The sequence below is a fragment of the Rutilus rutilus genome, assembly GCF_951802725.1.
Source record: "Rutilus rutilus genome assembly, chromosome: 25".
Taxonomy (NCBI): domain Eukaryota; kingdom Metazoa; phylum Chordata; class Actinopteri; order Cypriniformes; family Leuciscidae; genus Rutilus; species Rutilus rutilus.
In genome coordinates, this window is record NC_140229.1 from 4,656,758 (window position 1) to 4,676,207 (window position 19,450).

Consider the following 19,450-nt stretch of genomic DNA (forward strand, 5'->3'; position numbering starts at 1 on the left):
ATGTAGCCCACAAAAAGGTCTATATGCCACCTTTTTTTATGACATATTGAAAAGAATCAAAAGCTTTGTGTAGCCTACACTAGTTTATTTATTTGGTTTGTATACTTGATGGAGAAAATTGCAGGATTGAACTCAAGAATATGTAAAAACAGAATTAAGATTCTAGTCCACACTGGACCTATATAAGCATTAACATTAAAACACTTAGCGCCACCATGTGGCCAATTCATTCATACACTATGTAGTGCATTTAAAACACCTTGCAAATGTTTTGAATTTCATGATGAGGAAGTGTTCACAATGAAAATGACTGATGAAATATGAACTTTGTCCTCACTGTCCCTAAGGTTGACTGGAGAATTTCGAAGGCATGTCGTCTGAATGTTGCACTGCGGTGTCGTTTAACCTTTGTTAAAGCCTTGTTTGTCAGAGAGCAGGGCTGGATTTTCACACAGAAACACTGAATGTTAGGGCTGTGAATATGGCAGCATGGAGAACTAAAGCAATCAACTATTTGAAAATGTTAAGCTAAATAAAGAAACTACAAATGGACTAGTAAACAGACATACAATAATGAATCAATCAATTAATTGTGTAGTTAGAAAGCAATAAAAATAGTGTATTAAAACAAAACAAAAATGACTATCATCCTGGCACATTTGACATCAGACATATTATGATTTTTTTGTGCATGAAGGCTGTTCTAAAGTCTTCTTTTTAAAATATCAACACCATGGTTTGGTGCTCTGGATAATGAGAAAGGGATCAAAACTGAAAACTGGTAATGGTTTGAAATTTTTCTATGTAAAGAATTAAGAATAACTTTATAATATAAGTCTTAACCTCATGCAATGAGAGTATAGGGATAGCCCACTCTTGCAGCGTTTCTTAAATATGAATGTCTGATTATGGTGTGAAACGACAGATTTGTTAGCAGGGTGTGAGCAAACAACCATCTGAGTCAGTCAGTCAGTCAGTCAGTCATGAACAAACACTCAAAAGGCTTTGGCCCCTTTAACCTAGTAATATTTCTGTCTAAACATGCCTTTTAAAATCTCCTACCTTTTCTTTTCGCTTAATAGCCTACTACAAAGTCATTTTCAGACCACTTAGAACCACTTAGCAGAGTTTGTCTATTGTGAGTCATAAATAATTTTCGCTAAATTAAATGGAAAACAAATTTAGGAGACTTGACTTTTTTTTTAAGAACTATTCATGCAAAACTTGTATTCGAGACCACAAACGTTTATTTTATATACAGGCTAATATAATAGAAATACTTATAATTAATTGATTTCAATTTGATTGAATGAATATGGGAAGTTTTTAACGGAGTGAATCACTGAATAATCATTAGTGGATCATCTGATATTTGTGCTCCGCCCCTTGAATTACAGGCGGGGTTTATTGTTTTCTCGTGCATGTTGTGGATATTTATGTCTGTCTGCGGTCCGTTACATTGTTTGATTTCCGTGTTCCAGACGGAATATTGTTTTATTCACATTTACAAACTCTCGATACTGTAGATGTAACTAAACAGTCAGTGATTCTTTTGAGTCATTTGAAGGTTGGCGCGTGAGAACATACAAAACCGAGCATGAAGAAACACTGAAGGGAAAACACCTATGGAGCCTGTTTATAATGGTGAGATTTTTTGTTTTTATAAATTTTTTTTTATTGAATTACATTGTAAATGTTTAATTTAGTTTATTCAGGCTATCTTTCAGATCAATCGATTTTAAAAAAAAAGACAAAGAAAAAAGTAACGTGTTTTAAAAATCGCTTGAAATTAGTGTTAACTGTCTTTTCCAAGCATTTTTCTAATCCTAAACATGTACTATATCACAAAATAATCACTTTAAGTTTTTCCGTAAATTAGGCTAAATTAACTTTTTATGCTTTATTATCAACAAATAGCATTTACATAGGCAACTTCCATATTACATCAGATCAGAAGAACATATCACATGGTACAATACAATAGAAATTATGAAAAAAGGGAAAGAAAAAGAAACAAAAACATCAGAGAGGGTACATATCTATATTGTTGAATAAATATATACGTTTTGCGAAAATGTTAAATTAACTTTGCTATTTTTCGAGTTTGACATCACATCTATGCACATTTTAATCTCATCCTCAATCACTGTAAAATTGGGTTTGCTATTTGTGAATTTACATTTGTGGATATGAAATTTACTTAAAAATAAAATGTACAATGAAACCATCATCCTTTGCGCAATGGTCTTTAAAACAGTAACCTAATATCACATACTTATTGGATAAGAGAACTTTTAAAAAAAAAAATATTATCAGCAATAAATCTCTCAACATCTTTCCAGAAACACTGAGTATCTTGGCAGGACCAAAACATATGAGAAATGGTTTCAGTCGAACTTTCACAGAAAGAGCAGTTCATTTCAATATCACTTTTAAAGTTTTTGTAAAAATAGCTTGGTAGGATAAACTCATGGATTATTTGATATGAGATTTCCTTAACCTCACGTGTAAGGAGGAATTTTTGGGGCAACGACCAAACTTACAAGTCCAATTTACATTATTAAAACACATTGTCACAATAGAAAATAACAGGAGGAGTAGAAATATTCTCTTATAAAAATAGAGATCTAACTTTATAATTGTTCGATTTTAACATGGAAAAGCAAATTGAGCCGAATGGGGTATTTTCAGGACAGATTATTTCTAATAAACATACCCATCCCAGCAGGTATAGTCTTTTTAACTACACTGAATTATTTGAGCGTAATAATATATTTAGTATTTTGAGATAAAGTCTATAAAGTCCCTTCGATAGTGAATAACGGACTCACTAACAACAACCCTTTCCTCTTTCAGGGCTTCTTGATCTTCAGGAAATGATTGATATTTAAAGCACAATGCCTCCAGTGACCTCTCAGGAACTCCCGCTCAACATCTATGTGGTCATCTTTGGCACTGGGATATTTGTCTTTGTCTTAAGCCTGATATTCTGCTGCTTCTTTATAAGGTAAGTATTAAGTGTGACTGACAGATCCGGGATCAGGTTTATAAAGCTGTGGTTTGTCGCTGGACTTCATCAGGGTTCTCCTGTAAATACCGGCTGTGACGGACTGACAGAAAGGACTTCCTCTGGCCTCACGCGCTTCCTGAACATGAACAATTCAGGACTAGATTGTATCTCCACGCTTTTTTGTTCACTGTGCTATTTTTGACCAAAGGCTTTTGGGTAATGTTATGTCAAACACAGAGAGAAGCAAACCTTCCCAGGCCAAATTTGTGTGGTTTAGAAACACACTACACAACACAACCATTGCTTGTTCTGCCAAACTGATGTCTAGATAGAGATATACTTTAATATTGAATTCAAATAATTAAATGAAATTAAATTATGAATATATATATATATATACACACACACTGCTCGGCCCCCCCAAAAAAGTCGCTGTTTGGATTTAAATAGGCAAATGCTATAAGAGTCTATTGCTGTTTCCATCACCCTGTTTTTATGCGCATTTTGAAGTGTATTTTGCCGAATTAATTCGGTCGTAAAGAACATTAAACCCACGTGACTAATCGGCTGTTTCCGCTGATGGTGTTTTATTTAGTTTTTCTTCGAACTTTGAAATGATTCGCTTCACATTTGGATGAAAACCCAGTTTAGGATTGGATCATTATTCAGTGATTATTATGTTTCTAGCATGTTATATGTTTGGCAACAGTTCTTCTAACCCTCATTGATGGAGTGTGTAGCTTTTCATTTCTTAAACAACCATGTATGAAGACACATCATGGCCATATTCCAGGATGACAATGTCAAGATTCATCAGGCTCAGATTGTGAAAGAATGGTTGTGAGGAGCATGAAGAATAATTTTCACACATGAATCGTCTCCTCTGAGTCCAGGGCTGCGTTCCAGTCCACTTTTAGACACGCACATGCGAACTTCCTTAAGCACTTCCACTGGAGGGAATCCCGCCGCCATTTTGAAGTGCGTTCCACTTCGTGAAGTGGACGAGGGAAGTTTATATGGACAGACCCAGAGTCTACTTCATATGTACACTTCAGGCACCTATATGTCCCACAATGCAGTACGATTGTGACGTCTAATTACCACCACAACAAACAACTCTATGATATATTAATTATATATTTTTTTTATTTAAAGCAACCCAAACACACCTATATACTATTTGGATGCTGCATTAAACAAATTCTTAAAGGGAACTCCAGTTGAAAAGTTAGCGAGTGAAGGGCATGACAATTTTGGAGTCCAGAGCTTAAATTCACTGAAGGTCTTTGGGATGTGCTGGAGGAGACTTTACACAGTGCTGGACTCTTGCATTGACAATACAAGATCTTGTGCAAAAAATGGATGCACATCTTGATTGAAATAACATCACAATAGTTAATTCTTCATGCTCCTCACAACCATTCTTTCACAATCTGAGCCTGATGAATCTTGACATTGTCATCCTGGAATACGTCCATGATGATAATACACTTATTTAAGTTATAAATATAATTTATTTTTAATTCAATAAAAATAACATCAACCCTGTTAATGAAACGTGTGGCCTTTTTCTCTTCGCAGTAAATTGAGACATGAGGCTCGGAATATGAGAGCGGGATACAAAATGGTGAGTGTGTGATGTGAGATGTGCATCAAAAAAGTATTTGACACTTACGTCACTTAAAAGCATCTGTACCTGCGTGTCACTTTTCATGATGTTTGAAGTCTCAGTGTGTTTGAATGAGCTGGATGAAGTCAGGTTCACACAGCTGGAGAGAATCACATTAATCATAGTTTTATTAAAGCTACACTGTGTAATTTGTTAAGTTGATTCTTAGCAAAAAACACTTTGTTCTTTCAAAATGTTATGTGCTCATTAATGTGTAATTACTTCTACCAAGTATTCTCGTAAGCGTAGAATCTGCCATTTAGAATACATACGAGCGAGTCTCTCGAATGGCGGCAGCCATGTTGTGCCTCCATCTTGAAAATACATTAGCCAAAGAGGGACATACCTGGAAATTCAAGCTTCGCCTTTCGCGTTTTTACACTCAGTGGCACCGTGACGAATGCGAGGGGGAGATTACTCGCGACTGCCGGCAGATTTGAAATAACACGGCCACCGTAGGAGTTAAAACGCCCTCGGAATGGGAGGGGCTAGAAAGTAATATTCAGTTGGTAGTCATAAACAATTTCACCGCTAGATGGGAGAAAAACCTACACAGTGCAGCTTTAAAGGGGACATATCATGCTAAATCCACTTTTTTAGCTCTTAAATGCATTTTGTTTTATATTTGGAGTGTTTAGAAGTACAGAAAAGTTGAAATTGTTCTCTTCAGGTGCTTCGTTGATATCTTTATATTCTGTTTTGGTCATATTTTTCAACCTGTTCCGATTTTTCTGTTCTCTATGACGTTTTTTGAACTATTACGTCACAGTATTTGCAGCGGAACTGCCAAATAAGGACATTGACTTCCGGCCCAACACTTCGAGCAATCCGCCATTTTTATTTCTCGCTGCAATTTTGTAGTCCAAGCTAAAGGATGCAGAAGTTATGAGAGGGTAAGTTAAAATGTTCGGTTGTTGGATGTAGTAACCCACACGCTTCATTACACCGTCTAATGTAGATGAACTGCCGCGCGTGTGACAGGGCGCATGTTTAACTGAAAGAACGAGCAGAGAGAGAGACCCGGTCGCGCGCGCGCGCACTTTCTCTCTTCAGAGCCAGGCGAAAGTGTAAACAAGACTTCACCGTCTCCAAACTAGACGCTGTCTTGCTCTCTGTCCCTCGCACATATTAATCAAAATAAATCGACACGGTGGTAAAAGGTCAGAAGACCAAAGTTTCTTGTGTAAATACAGTAACACACCATTGCGATACATCCATATGAAGACGTTGTTCTGCAGGTTCGTCGTCTTCATTTTCATCTCGCTCCCGCTCCGACTCTGGCTCGAACATGTAAGGCTGGCTGGACAAGTCTTCCGTTGTTGACATTTTGTTAATAATGTGTGAATAAAACGTTTCTGTGCCGCTAGATAATCGTATCTCTGCTATCAAACTACAAAAATGGCCGAACGGGGTGGAGTTGAACCGAGTGTCACCTCTGCAACCTGGAGAGGGGGCGGGGTATGAAGTGTCTCATTTGCATTTAGAGAGACCGCACCAAAACGAGTTGCTCTCAGACGCACATCAGAAAAGAGGCCTGTGGAGCTATAATAATGAGGAATTCAGACCCAAGCATTGCAGTTCTGCTTTATATAGACTACACATGTATGATTTATATGTAAAAAGGAACGATTTAAAAGCATGATATGTCTCCTTTAAGAACAGGAAATTCTCACTCTCATGCTGAATTGAAAAGACATTCACGTAACACGTTGTGTTTTGATGTTTTATGGGGACTTTCCATAGACATAATGATTTTTATTCTTTACAAACTGTATATTATATGCCCTTACACTAACACTACCCATCACAGAAAATGTTTTCCTCATGGGGACCAAAGAATGTCCCCACAAAGAGAAGGATTTTGGATATTGCCATCACTGTGGGGATATTTTGACACACACACACACAATTATATTGATGATTATATAGAATTCTCATGGTTTTGGAAAATCATCAACACAATACTTGATTTTCAAACTTCTCTTTGTCAAATGTATTCTCAGAAAGTGTGCTTGTGCCATTTCAAAGAAATCCTGCTTGTTGATGCAATGACATTCAGACATTTTTAAGTGTGTAAATACGTTTTTGGTGCCACTATCATTTAAAGCATGTTTTACATTACAGGTCGTATTTAAAGATGAAACGACACGGATACACGCACATGGGGTAAAGCGCTTTCTGTCTTCTTGACTCTTTAGAAAGTTTTGAAAGCGTTCTGATTCTCCCCTCTTACACACTGTGTTTCTCAGTTAACATGTGCAGTCTGTTTGGAGGACTTCAGGACGAAAGATGAGCTTGGAGTGTTACCATGCCAACACTCGTTTCACAAGAGGTAAACCCCTTTTATCATGTTAATGGCATTGAGGAAAAGACTCCTTACAGACTAGTTTGAGGATAGCAGTTGTGATGTTCTGTCTTACCAGGTGTCTGGTGAAGTGGCTGGAAGTGAGATGTTCATGTCCCATGTGCAACGATAACCCCATCAGCGCCGCTCTGGGACGAACGCACAGCCCGGGAAACTTGCTGGATGAGTTGCTTTAAGCCGAACACCTCAAACGAAGAGGCCCCGACACACTTTTACATAGAAATCTTGTAGAGTTCAAGCGAATGGACTTTAAAAACACTGCTGTTGTAATACATCATTTGTAATGTTTTTGTATATGTGGTTAAAAAGATTCACACACAATCAATATTGTGAGTTTCTTTATTTGGTGTCCTGTGTTAATATGGAAAATAATAGATTTGCTTAAACTTGGGAGGGACAGAAAAATCATGCTTATTTCAAATAATTTGCATATTGCTGGGCCTATGCAGTTCATTTAATATCAATAGGTTACACTAACATATCATCATTGGATTTTAAGGACATTCATTTTTACTTCAAGCAAAACCACTGTTATTTTAATAAACTATATTATTGCAATACTGAAATAGTTATTACTATATTGATTTTTTTTTGGTGGTAATATTTTAAAGTTTTATTAATTTCATATTTTTATTAATTTACTTTAGTACATCGAATTAAACAATGAAAATACTAGCTAAAATAAATTGTTTAATTTTATGTCAGTTAGTTTATTTTCAAGTAAAATAAACTATTTTAGTATTGCAATACTGAAAGTTTTACTATTTTTGGATACAATTTTTTTTTGGTGTAAATTTGTAATTATGTTTATACAGTTATTAACTCTTTAAATGTATTTATTCAATTAAACAATGAAAATACTAGCTAAAAAAAAAAAAAATATTATGTTATTTCAGTGAATGTTAATTTCCAAGTAAAGAATGTTTTTTTATTTAATGAATCACCGCACTAGTTAAGTAAACAGCGCCACCTGTTGGTCAACAGAAAGAACTGCAGCAGCACGCTGCCATTTTGGAATCAAAACAGACTTTAATGGGCTCCTTATCAATGACTTCTATATTACAAGAACACAACAGCACAATGAGAAATAAAAGATCTCTGGTTTGCTCAGCAACAAATGGGCTGAGCTGTCTGTTCTGACGAAAGAAAGAAAGAATACAAAAACCTGTTGAAAGGAATCTTGATCCATCTTTAATCCATGTTTACCAAATTAAGTCCTGGGGACCATTGAAATACATAAAACAGGACCATGACACATGGAATTAAGCATCTCATTCAGGAATGGCAATAAAAAAAGAAATCTATATAGTAAGGAATGCGCATGGTTGGGATGGGAAGGAGGTGTAAGCGACGATTAAAGTTGGCCACAGTCAGCGATCACGACCTTGGCAGAGCACTTCCCGCTGTTGCTTCCTTTCCGCTCTATGTCGTCCACCACATTCAAGCCTTCTACCACTTTCCCGAACACAACGTGCTTGCCATCGAGCCTGTTCATGGAGAAACCAGAATTAGGGACCTTTAGCACGAACATCACCAGAATCAGTTAGACAGCAGAAGGGCACAAAGAAGGGCTTTACCAAGCGGTATCAGCGGTGCAGATGAAGAACTGGGAACCGTTGGTGTTCGGTCCGGCGTTGGCCATGGACATGGTTCCCTTCCCTCCATGCTTCAGGGTGAAGTTCTCATCCTCAAACTTGTTGCCGTAGATGGACTTTCCACCAGTTCCGTTATGGTTGGTGAAGTCGCCACCCTGCGTGACGAGAGCATGACATCAGTGTGATGTCAACCACAGGCTCCAATGACATCACGGGGTTCAGAGCTTACCTGGCACATGAATTGTGGGATGACGCGGTGGAAGCCGGAGCCCTTGTAGCCGAAACCTTTCTCGCCAGTGCACAAAGCACGGAAGTTCTCTGTTTGGATATTGAGACATTAATTTGTAACTAGGAGCTAAAGTTTCTAAACAAACTCTTGAAAAAGCCTGAACGGGCAGCCCTTGTATAGTAATAAACTAGCCTATTATTACAGCAAAATGATACATACATGTTAAAGTTCACAATAGTACAAGCAATGGCACAAATAAATCAGGTTTCTTTTTTTTGTAGGTGTTCAGATACACAATCAAATGGTAAGGGTCTCCCTCTAGTGGACAGTACTGCGCCACCAGAGCGGGCATTTTTGCTCGGCAAGTCTATGGAAATCTTTTGACTTTTGATTATTATTTATATGAATACTGTAAGTCTGATCACTTTGAAAAGATATAGCAATTAACTTCAGATCAGGCGCAATGTCTGTGGCAAGCTTGGTGCTTGTTGTAGCAATAAATCTATAGGAGTAGCAGTAAGAAAATTTAGTCTCAGAAGAAAAATATTAAGTTTAAATAGTATTTCAGTGAGAAGAGAATGTCAACATATTTATAATAAACCCATTTAATGTGGAAATATGCTTACCAGCAGTCTTGGGTACTACATCAGCTCTCAGCTATTTAAATAGAAGAAGAAAACAAGAAATAGAAATTAAGCTGAAGTCCAAGTAGAAACTAATTTTTTATATATATATATATATATATATATATATATATATATATATATATATATATATATATATATATATATATATATAGAGTGTGTGTGGATATCAATATTTTTTGGCATCTCACTTACATCACTTCTATACATCAGTATATTTAAGTAAGTGTAATGCATAAAACCCCATATAAAAAACTTCTTTCCAGTATGTTTTGCAATATAACTGCATAACCATGCATGACGAAGATACACTTTTAGAGCATAACCTTTCATTTAATGCCACATTTTAAACAATGAACAATCAAATGCAAGTCATCCCAAATCAAATACTGAGATAAACATAATATCTAAATAGAGTATTTCCGCATCTTGATAAGCAAATATCAAAGGATAGATTTCTTGTTACTGTTAAAGTATGGTGGTAGTGACCTGTTTCTATTTTTTAACTGAGTAACATTACGTTCTAAACCATAACTTGGAACATAAAGATGTTTCGGCTGCGATGACGTTGAAAGAACCCGAACATGTTAAAATTTCATGACTTCCGCGTTCACATCGATTTTCATTCGCGAGAGCGCGCACGAGTACATTATCGACATTTCTGCAGTACCGTTTCAAGAGGGGATTAAAATCTTTGTGTCAATCGCTTATTAATTAAACCTGAGCATTCAAAGCACATTTTAATATTGAGTTCTGGTGAACAAGTTTCGATAGAAGGCTAAACTCCAGCATTCACCCCCTCCCTTTTCAAAATGGCACCTTGGGGTTTAAAAAAAAAAAAAAAAATGGTGAAAATGGCGTCTGCAATAAAAAAAAAAACGCCTGCAGCGCAAGACACGCGGAGTCTGCGTCTGTAATCAGAGAAAACTCCGCCATGTGCGCGTAGCTGTCAGTCTCCTGTCAACGACAGCAGCACAACACATTTATTAACTCTAGATGTCATTCAGAAGCATCAGAATAAAGAACATCGTTGCGTTTTAAAAAGAACACCGGTAACAATGTAGCGCGTGATCAACGGTGAAAAGAAACATTGTTGCAGTTCGGCGCGGGAAAATAACTGCTTTCCCATCCGCCCATTTCAAGATAAGAATGCTTTATTCAGATTACACGCACAGGTTTTACATAGTTTTATTATGGGTATATTCGCTAGATTAATGGACAAGGTGTAATGATAATGCACAAGATGCACCGCAATAATCAAATTAGGTGACCTACCTCAATTACAATCCTCCCAGCACCCTTTCCATCGATGGTGATGTCAAAAAAAACTCTTGGGTTGGCCATGATGACAAAAAAAACACTCAATTTGTATTAGCAGCTGATCACCGAATGAATCCTACAAAATGCCGCAGCTCATCGGGAAGTAGGATGCGTGCGAAACCGGGATATATAGAAGCAGCCAGCAGACCTTTTTTTTCAATTGGAACCTATGAAGCCGTGGAACCGCTGAATGACGCGCGGGTTATCCAATCAGAGGCGGTGCGGATGAATAAATTACCGCAGCGCTCGAACGCAGAGATCAGAGGGAGTGCGTTTGATTGACATCCTCATTGGCCCGTTAGAGTAGGTAGAAATGACGTCACTGCGTTCCATCCAATGAGCAACGAGGGAATGCTGTGGGCGTGTACCAGCGATCTGTTATGGCGCGAGGGCGGTGGCCAAAGGCTGAATTCGCCATTACTGCACAAGATTGTCTCACGAATAACGAACGTTTTGAAGATTACATTTAGGAATTTTCTACATTAACATGGTTTATGATTAACCAGGAGACCTTTAAACGTGACACAGTAAGATATAAAGCGAAATGAGTCGCAAAAGCTTTCTTTTCCCCTCAGAACGCCCGTCTTCCGGACACGCCCCTTGAGCAGCGTTACCGCGTCTTGACACAATGCGGTGCTGCTGCTTCTCTCCAAATAAAGCCAATGAAACGCAATGGGGCTTAACTCTTTACTTATAAAACATAATGGAAATATTTCACATCTTTAGAAAAACAAATCGATTTCAATTGTACATGTTTAATTCAATTGATAGAACTTAATGATCCACCAACACATGACAGTCAAACATCTTTTTCAACAGTTTGATCAACAAGTGATGCTGGTTTCTCAGTTTTTCATGATTATGGTCACAGATTTTGATGAATTCTTTTTTTTTTCTCTTTCTAACAAATTCATAAACTCTGCTAGTTAACACAGAAGAGAGAGAGAGAGAGAGAGAGAGATGCATACAGGCCCATCAATTATCTTTATAATTATAATAACAATTATTATATAATCAAAGATAAAATTGTATGATACACAAATGACTTCAAACAAACGAAAAAAGAACAAAAGCACATCCGTCGACTCATGATGCTCCCTGTATTGTTAATATACAAACTGCACTTCGCTAACGGTGTCCAAAGAGCGATGATAAATAATAAAATCAGACAAGACAGGAACCGACAGCAGACTCATCTCCCCTCCACGGTTTCTCTGCTGAGAAAGCGAGCGCTGAATGGAAAACGGGGGGGAATGAAGCGCATGTCTGACATGAGCTCTTGTCATAGTGTTTCAAATGTTCTTTTTTCCATATCATGGGGTTAAGAGAAAGTTCACATCTGCGACAATAATAATACTATATCTGTACATATTTCACATGAATCCCAATGTTTTCCTTCTCAATTATGAGTGCGGCTATAAACATTAGTCCATTACCTGTTGTGACGCTCCCACCAACCCAGATTTGTCCAAGCAAAATCTCACTACGGGAAGGTATATGTCCAAAAACAAAACAAAAAACAAAAAACGCCCTGTTTGTGACTCCTCATGTGCATTTGTGTGTTTTGTAACCTGTCAACAAGGTGCTACTGGGCTGCTTGTGCTCTGTATGGTTTCACACAATTTGTTGACGAAGAAAACTTGTTTTCTACCAAATAACAGCCCAAACTTGCATATTTAAGGGCGAGTGAAATGCGTCTGCAAGTGAGGGTGTGATCTGAGCCAACGATGATCAGGGATACTAGTCCTTTCTTGTAATGGTAGAAATCCACAGACATCGTGGCCTCAATCCACAGGGGAGGAAGACCGTTTTTAAAAAGAACATAGGGGGAAAAAAAACTAACGAGACAGACGAAAACAGAGAGCAGGGTGTGGCATTAAATTAGTCTATTGGCATGAGTTTGTGCCAAAACACACACACAGTGTGGCTTGAGGTGTGCGTATTTGCGTGGGCGTCACAAAAGATGACTGATTCTTCGCCTTCAATTTCCTTCGTGTGTTGGCAAACACATGGTGTGCAAAATGTCATAGTGCACTTCTTTAATGCTACTGTTTAAGGTCTGACACATTGTGATTGCCTCTATTAGCATGTTTAACAGGAAAAAAGGCTACACTTGAGGTCTCCAAGTCAAGTACATTTAAGATTTAAGTCATTTGTGGTTTAAAACCATGTTACATCACATGGAGCTAGCTTTGTGGTCATCTTTGGGAGAAAAAAAGAAAAAAAAGAAACTTAAGCCTGCCTGTTTATTAAGAGAATTAAGTTTAGCCATGTTTGCTTTTCAAGTTACAACAGAAGTGAGACACTTTGGCTTTCCCCGTGTTATTTCTGAAGTGTAGTACTTTACATCAGCACTGACGTTAGTCCCTCATCTAATTTAGATTTAAAACAGGAGCTGCAATGAAAAACAAACAATGACTTGACCCCGCCCCCCCCTCCACACACACACACACACACACACCCACACACAGAATGTCATTTACACCACACAAGTCTGATGTGAGATGAGGCGTCTTTCTACAAGTGATTCGAGAGAGCAGGAATTCTTTCAAACTGAAATTCACAATAAAGTCTCGACAGAGTTCAGAGAAGCAGACGAACAATAACATTGTCACAGGAGGAAGAAAAAAAAAAAAGAAAAGAAAAAAAGATCTTCGTTGCACCTTCCCATGAGTCACTGCATTCCAGTCTCAGAAGGAAACAGTGCAAAGACGCAATCGGATATCTGTTACGTTTCCCAGACCTCCCCTCGACGAGCCGGGAGTGTGCGGGATTGGGGAGGCTGTCTGGTGGACGGTGATGAATAAGAGGGAGAAGGGGCTCAGTTGCTCTCAAACAGAGAGAGCAGGTCATCGTTACTGTTGTTGGGAAGGTCGGGAGGACCCAAGTAGGACAGCAGCTCATCTGGGTTCGTCAGCTCTGGGAGGAGCTGGAAAACAAAAAGGGAAGTCCGGGGTTAAGAATCGGCCTATGGCAAAACTCTCAGCTTATAATCGTAATGATAAATTCAACATTAGTTGGCTTTTCAAAAGACATTAATAAACATTCTGAAATATTTACCTATAAACTACTGTCAAAAGTAGAGGCCTGCATTATCGCAGGATTAAATTCGATTCGAGTTTTCTGATTTGAAGGTAGAAATAGGCGGTTATTACAGTTATTAATAACACATACTTAATTGAACTGTTTGCAGCAATTAATTAATAAAAAATCTGAATCAGAGAACCTTTCAAATAATTATAGGCCCATTTGCAGTTTTTGCACTGATTTTGGAGGGAAATCTGAGTTAGTTGAGTTGAGCACGTGTACGGACACAGCAACGGTTGTGATATGACATCACACTCTGCGACATCTTTTTTATAAACATAAATTCAACATATAACAAATAATACATCTAGAAAGTAAAAATATACAATCTACTCCACTTTACTGCAAAAAAATTGCATTCTTCTAATTCAGCCAAGTCGGATATCGAACTTCTATTGGTCACACATCTGACACGTGATCACGTGATACGAATTCACAGGTCAGAGTTCATCAAACTTGAACTTTGGAACGGGCCGAAATGCGAAACTTCTTTGCACGAGCTTGCCTTTCCGCTCTCCAGCATTCATGTGCGTATGAATGGAATGATAAGCGTAGTGTGACCGCCCCTTTAAAGGTGATGTCACATTAGCATAAGTTCAGCAATGGTCAATGTCTATGGTCAATGGTGTAGAGATGCACTAATCACAGCTCACACATAAGTCACGTTCAAACCAAGCAGCTTTCTGTCAGTCAGCGCAGCAAATTAGCGTGACCAACATTAACATGAGCAGAATTTTCGTGATCTTCTTCGCCCTCAGGCGAAAATGATTCCTAATGGAATGACTGGATTTAAGTAGTAGTTTGTAAGACATTTTATTAATGAGAAATATTATTGTAAACGTAAAAAGCTTTGGTTTTGGCAGATTAGATCTAGACACAGACTCGCTCTGCCAAACCACAAGAAGTGCAGAGAACAAATCATGCAGCTGCTGAGACTTGCGTGTATTATAGTAAAACATGTTGCCCGCGGGATAAAAGATTTAGAGGTAGCAGATCTAGAGAAGTGGTGCTGGGGCGGTGAGGGACTATAGGCATAGTGCACAAACTGAGCACCACCAGGTCAGACCGGATATAAAGGCGACTGTCGATAGTAAGAAGTGATTGATTGGGTACTGAACCGCACATAAAGAGTTTCATGACTGAACTTGGTATTTCTCCCATGGAATTTCACTGAGCAATGTGACCGCACCTTTAGAGTAGAAAACTATTACTGATAGTTGAAACCAAAATGACATTATCCAAAATAGTTAATAAATAAACATGCATCCCAAAGCAGATGTGGGGATGACCATTATCCAAAAGTTTTAAACGAGACGAATTGCAAAAATGGGACCTAAATTAAGCAGGAACGGTTGGCAAGGAAATCATTATAAGTTGGTAGTGGATGTACACGGAGTAAAATTGGACATGGGCGTTCGATTGAGATTCTCAGCAGACCTCTTAAAGGATAATTCCAGTATTTAGCACTTTGAGTCTATTTTCTAGTTTGTTTTGGATGAACTAGAGTGGTGGACACAAATGTTGACGATGGGTCCTGTCTCGACTTTTTGACTCGTTTAGAATCGCCTTTGACCGCTTCAGAGTGGCTGGCCACGGGCATGCACGAACATGTCCTTAAAACAACCCTTAACGTTCGTTTTCAAAACTGTGCAACTCACCGAGTGGTTAGTGGTGTTCGTTGATGATTAAAAACAAGTAGCGTAGCGAAATACAGTTTCTGTCGTGTTTTGTCATTTTGTAAAATCCCATTCTTTTCTGTTGGAGGACTCGTTGATATTACTGCGCTACCGGACACAGAAAAGGGGGCTGTTTACATTTGGCTGTAGTCTTTTCGCTCGGTTCTCCGTCTCTCAGAAGGCTAGCGTGAGCAGAGCAACTGTGCTCCTGGAGTAGCGAAATAACCGCGTCCTTGTACGGCAAAGTGGTTGTCGCCATCAAGTGGTCGGGAGTGTGTTAACGCTTCAGACTCAAATATCGAGCGGAAGTTTATACGCGGTTGTGAGGTATCTGAAAAAATAGTTCCACTGTAGCAAATAACACGGATTGAAATCATACATTGCGCCGATATATTTGTTTTTAATCATCAACGAACACCACTAACCACTCGGTGAGTTGCACAGTTTTGAAAACGAACGTTAAGGGTTGTTTTAAGGACATGTTCATGCATGCCCATAGACAGCCACTCTGAAGCGGTCAAAGGCAATTCTAAATGAGTCAAAAAGTCGAGACAGGACCCATCGTCAAAATTTCTGTGTCCACCACTCTAGTTCAGCCAAAACAAACTAGAAAATAGACTCAAAGAGCTTAATACCGGAATTATCCTTTAATTCAAATGGCCGAAAATCATGACTGTTTGATCTGGAATAGATGATTGATTCTAACTTACATCAAGTGGCGGCTCTGGAACGTCGCCAGGTCCCCCGGGGCCCCCCAGCCCAAAGCTGTCTGTGTGCATCCGGGGATTCTGGGAGGAGTTGCGGGAGTGCATGGGTCCCCCGGGGCCACCCATGCCGGAGTTACCATGGAGAGCTTGATGCTGCTGTTGCTGCTGCTGCTGTTGTTGCTGCTGTTGAAGGGGATTGTGGGAAGGGTCCATGCGGCTAGAGTGGGACATCTTTATTAAGGAAGGGAAAGTGTAAAGAGAAAAAGAGACGGTCAGTGAAGCTGGAACACACTGCACAGTAATTTGAAGTGGCTTGTCTTGTGCTTCGTTAGGAGCGGGCGTGACGGGGTGGGAAAAGCAGCAGCTGCGAGTGACAGTGCTTCAATAGCTCTTATATGCAATGACATACGTGGATGACAGAAACTAAGAGGCCAGTAAAAGACATTTGGGTATCCATTCAGCACAATACGTGCAGCAAACTAGCCACGCTATTTCAAGTCATATAGGGTAAATTAATTTATGGATCTACATGATTATTTCCTTTTAGGGTTTCATCTGCAAGCTAGCTGGCAACAGACAGACAGATAAACAGATGGATAGACAGACAGACAGATAGATATAGAGATAGATGGATAGACAGACAAACTATATATATATATATATAGATAGATGGATAGACAGACTGGCAGACGGATAGATAGTAGAAGTCGCCCGATAGTGTATTTTGCCGATAACGATAACTAGGTTGGACCGCACTGGGGTGCGTTTCCCGTAGAGTGACTTAACTATCTGCTACACTACTATAGTACGAGGCATCGTTGAAGAAATCAACTAGCTAGTCACGACTGTTTCCCAAAACCATATTGTCGCAAATTGGTCGTTCAACCACGTTGGTTAATGATGTCACGCAGGTGTTGGGAGTAATAACTACTTTTAATGAATCTGTTTGAGATTCAATTAATGCTAGATGTTTTGCTATAAATTACAGACATGGCATCTGAGAACAATTTCAAATTTTACTCAGTTATTTTGCTTTATTTCCAGATTCACTCATAGGCTCGTTCTTACGTACTAGAGCACGTTCGCACACGCGCACTCTTCAAAAACGGTGCTTTAAATCTCTTGACAAACTAAAGACGTAAATGACATTTGTATGTATTCTAAATAAAAGATACAAAATGTACTGAATGTCAGATTGCTTATTTTGCTCAAGATAAGGATTTATTGAGTCCACATGTCATGCAAGCAAGAAAATCTGCTTCTAACCACAGGTTCCAACCACACAACTTTCAATGCTATTTGCGAATGTTCATTAGAACTATGGTTTCAGGATACACCAACTCGTTGAACTATGCTGATAACAACAGAGCTTGCGACCACAGTTGGCTAACAGGAAACGCACTCCTGGCCGATAAACGATTAATCAACCCATAGTTTTACTGATACATACTGAATGAAAACAGTAAACTAGTGCTGAACTTTACTACAAAAATTGTATTAACTTCTTACATGACAAATACTATATAAATGTATATATATTAATGTGTTAATTATACCTTGATCATTCATGTTAGTTCATAGTGTTAACATACAATTTGAACATTTAAAATGTATTAGTAAATGTTGAAATTAACGATCTAACAATGAAAAATACTTCTACAGCATTTATCAGCCTTAGTGAATGTTACAGATGGAGTCTTATTGTGAAGTGTTACAATTTCATATAAATCTAAACAGTCATGCTAAAAGATGGCCATTTTTAAACGTCTGCACAAAGGCCATAGCATTGAATTATGCATATGTATACTTTCACATGTTATTTGCTTCTATGATGATAAAAAAATACAAAATAACTGAAATTGGATGCATTTCTGATTTGTTTCTGTCAGCTGCATGAACATATCAATTTGCTTTCTAACGTCACTAGCTTTAAATATTGATATACTGTGACATTTGAGTCAGATTTGTGTGTATTTTTGTTACACGTTTTTCACCGCTAATGTTAGCGTCCTCTCAGCCTCGACGGCAAACATACTGCTGTTCTTTCTCTACTAATGCAGCATCTAGTCAACAAATTTATAATGATATGAAAACATGTGGTGTAGTGTACTGTATACATACCGTTTCGTTGTCTATGCTTTAAATCTGCATCTGAAACGTCCCGCTCCGTGCAGCGCGCAGTCTCGCGTGTCAAAACTACTCCACGAGGCGTCAGTGATAGCTTTTATTTCGCCTCTAGAGGCCGTTTTCGTACTGTATAATGACAACGGATCCTTCTCAGCCGCTTCAGCAACGGACGCAACCCGGAAAAAATATCGGTATTGATTTTTCCCGATAACTGATTGTTTCAGCAATCAGTTATCGGTGCCGATTAATCGGCAAAACCGATCAATCGGTCGACCTCTAATAGTTGGACAGATGGATAGACATATAGACAGATGCATAGCTAGACAGGCAGACGGATAGACAGACAGACAGACAGACAGAAGGATAGACAGATGAATAGTAGGGCTGCACGATATTGAAGAAAAATGCGATATGCGATAACTTGTTAAATAATGCGATATTCGACATGCGATACGATATTGCTTAAAGTGTATAAAATCAATTTAAATTATACTTAAAACCTGAAAATTATATAACCAATATATGTTTCACATTCTTTCTGGGAAAAGAAAGCATCACTACAACTGAAAGTGAATAGCAGTGTTTTAGCATTACATAAAAAGTAAATGTCACAAATCTGAGAATGCCATTTTAACATCAATGTACAAAAATAAAAAAACATTTCAATACCAAAGACACAAATGAAATAAACAGCGCTTTGTGTTTTTCAGATAGGCCTACATTTAACAGTAGCATTCAAGTATGAAACAATACAGAAAAGGAATAAACAAAATGTAAAACTAAAACACTGCATAGTCACATGAATTAAATATACATTGATTCATATTAAAGCTACAAAAGTTATTCAGTCAAGAGCAGCTAGTGATTTTAAGCTTTTCTATTGTTGTTTGACACGACAGCAGCAGGTTTACTGTTTTAGGCTGCTGAAATTTTAAGACATAATGCAAGCATCCTAATGACACATCTGAGTTCTTTCCCAACTGTTTAAATTCACTTAAGACATAATCGACTGTGTTTACGT

General features: G+C 38.2%; 3 protein-coding genes across 5 annotated transcripts in view; 1 reads left to right on the forward strand and 2 right to left on the reverse strand.

The window, feature by feature from the left end:
- The first annotated feature begins 1,388 nt into the window (after positions 1-1,388).
- On the forward strand, positions 1,389-7,890 carry LOC311284901 (RING finger protein 122). The gene is made up of 6 exons (XM_084400185.1): positions 1,389-1,644; positions 2,857-3,007; positions 4,592-4,637; positions 6,804-6,845; positions 6,929-7,011; positions 7,103-7,890. The coding sequence occupies exons 2-6, from the start codon at positions 2,898-2,900 to the stop codon at positions 7,218-7,220; spliced, it is 399 nt and encodes a 132-aa protein (XP_084256311.1). The 5' UTR covers positions 1,389-1,644; positions 2,857-2,897; the 3' UTR covers positions 7,221-7,890.
- A 322-nt stretch (positions 7,891-8,212) lies between these two features.
- ppiab (peptidylprolyl isomerase Ab (cyclophilin A)) lies at positions 8,213-11,459 on the reverse strand. Its single transcript, XM_084400184.1, has 5 exons — positions 10,788-11,459; positions 9,495-9,525; positions 8,869-8,957; positions 8,622-8,794; positions 8,213-8,531 (listed from the first exon to the last, which is right to left on the reverse strand). Exons 1-5 carry the CDS (start codon positions 10,854-10,856, stop codon positions 8,399-8,401), a joined length of 495 nt encoding a protein of 164 aa, XP_084256310.1. The 5' UTR covers positions 10,857-11,459; the 3' UTR covers positions 8,213-8,398.
- Positions 11,460-11,505: 46 nt separating this feature from the next.
- zmiz2 (zinc finger, MIZ-type containing 2) overlaps positions 11,506-19,450 on the reverse strand; it is a 52,993-nt gene continuing 45,048 nt past the window's right edge. For 2 of the 3 annotated variants that reach the window (XM_084400160.1, XM_084400161.1), the window contains exons 18-19: positions 16,306-16,533; positions 13,060-13,761 (exon numbers count right to left, since the gene is read on the reverse strand). In XM_084400160.1, the coding sequence (XP_084256286.1) occupies positions 13,654-13,761; positions 16,306-16,533 (336 nt within the window). In that variant the 3' untranslated portion in view covers positions 13,060-13,653. Of the gene's footprint in view, positions 13,762-16,305; positions 16,534-19,450 lie in introns of all 3 variants that reach the window. The other variant, XM_084400162.1, reaches the window with a different exon arrangement.

What these genes read in the sequence shown, in the direction of transcription:
- ppiab (XM_084400184.1), bottom strand. Translation starts at nt 10,856, where the DNA reads ATGGCCAACCCAAGAGTTTTTTTTGACATCACCATCGATGGAAAGGGT. An exon ending in CTGGGAGGATTGTAATTGAG is followed by an intron (nt 9,526 to 10,787) that starts GTAGGTCACCTA and finishes CTATTTAAATAG; the next exon opens with CTGAGAGCTGATGTAGTACC. An exon ending in TCCCACAATTCATGTGCCAG is followed by an intron (nt 8,795 to 8,868) that starts GTAAGCTCTGAA and finishes CTCGTCACGCAG; the next exon opens with GGTGGCGACTTCACCAACCA.
- LOC311284901 (XM_084400185.1), top strand. Translation starts at nt 2,898, where the DNA reads ATGCCTCCAGTGACCTCTCAGGAACTCCCGCTCAACATCTATGTGGTC. An exon ending in CACGGATACACGCACATGGG is followed by an intron (nt 6,846 to 6,928) that starts GTAAAGCGCTTT and finishes TGTGTTTCTCAG; the next exon opens with TTAACATGTGCAGTCTGTTT. An exon ending in CAACACTCGTTTCACAAGAG is followed by an intron (nt 7,012 to 7,102) that starts GTAAACCCCTTT and finishes CTGTCTTACCAG; the next exon opens with GTGTCTGGTGAAGTGGCTGG.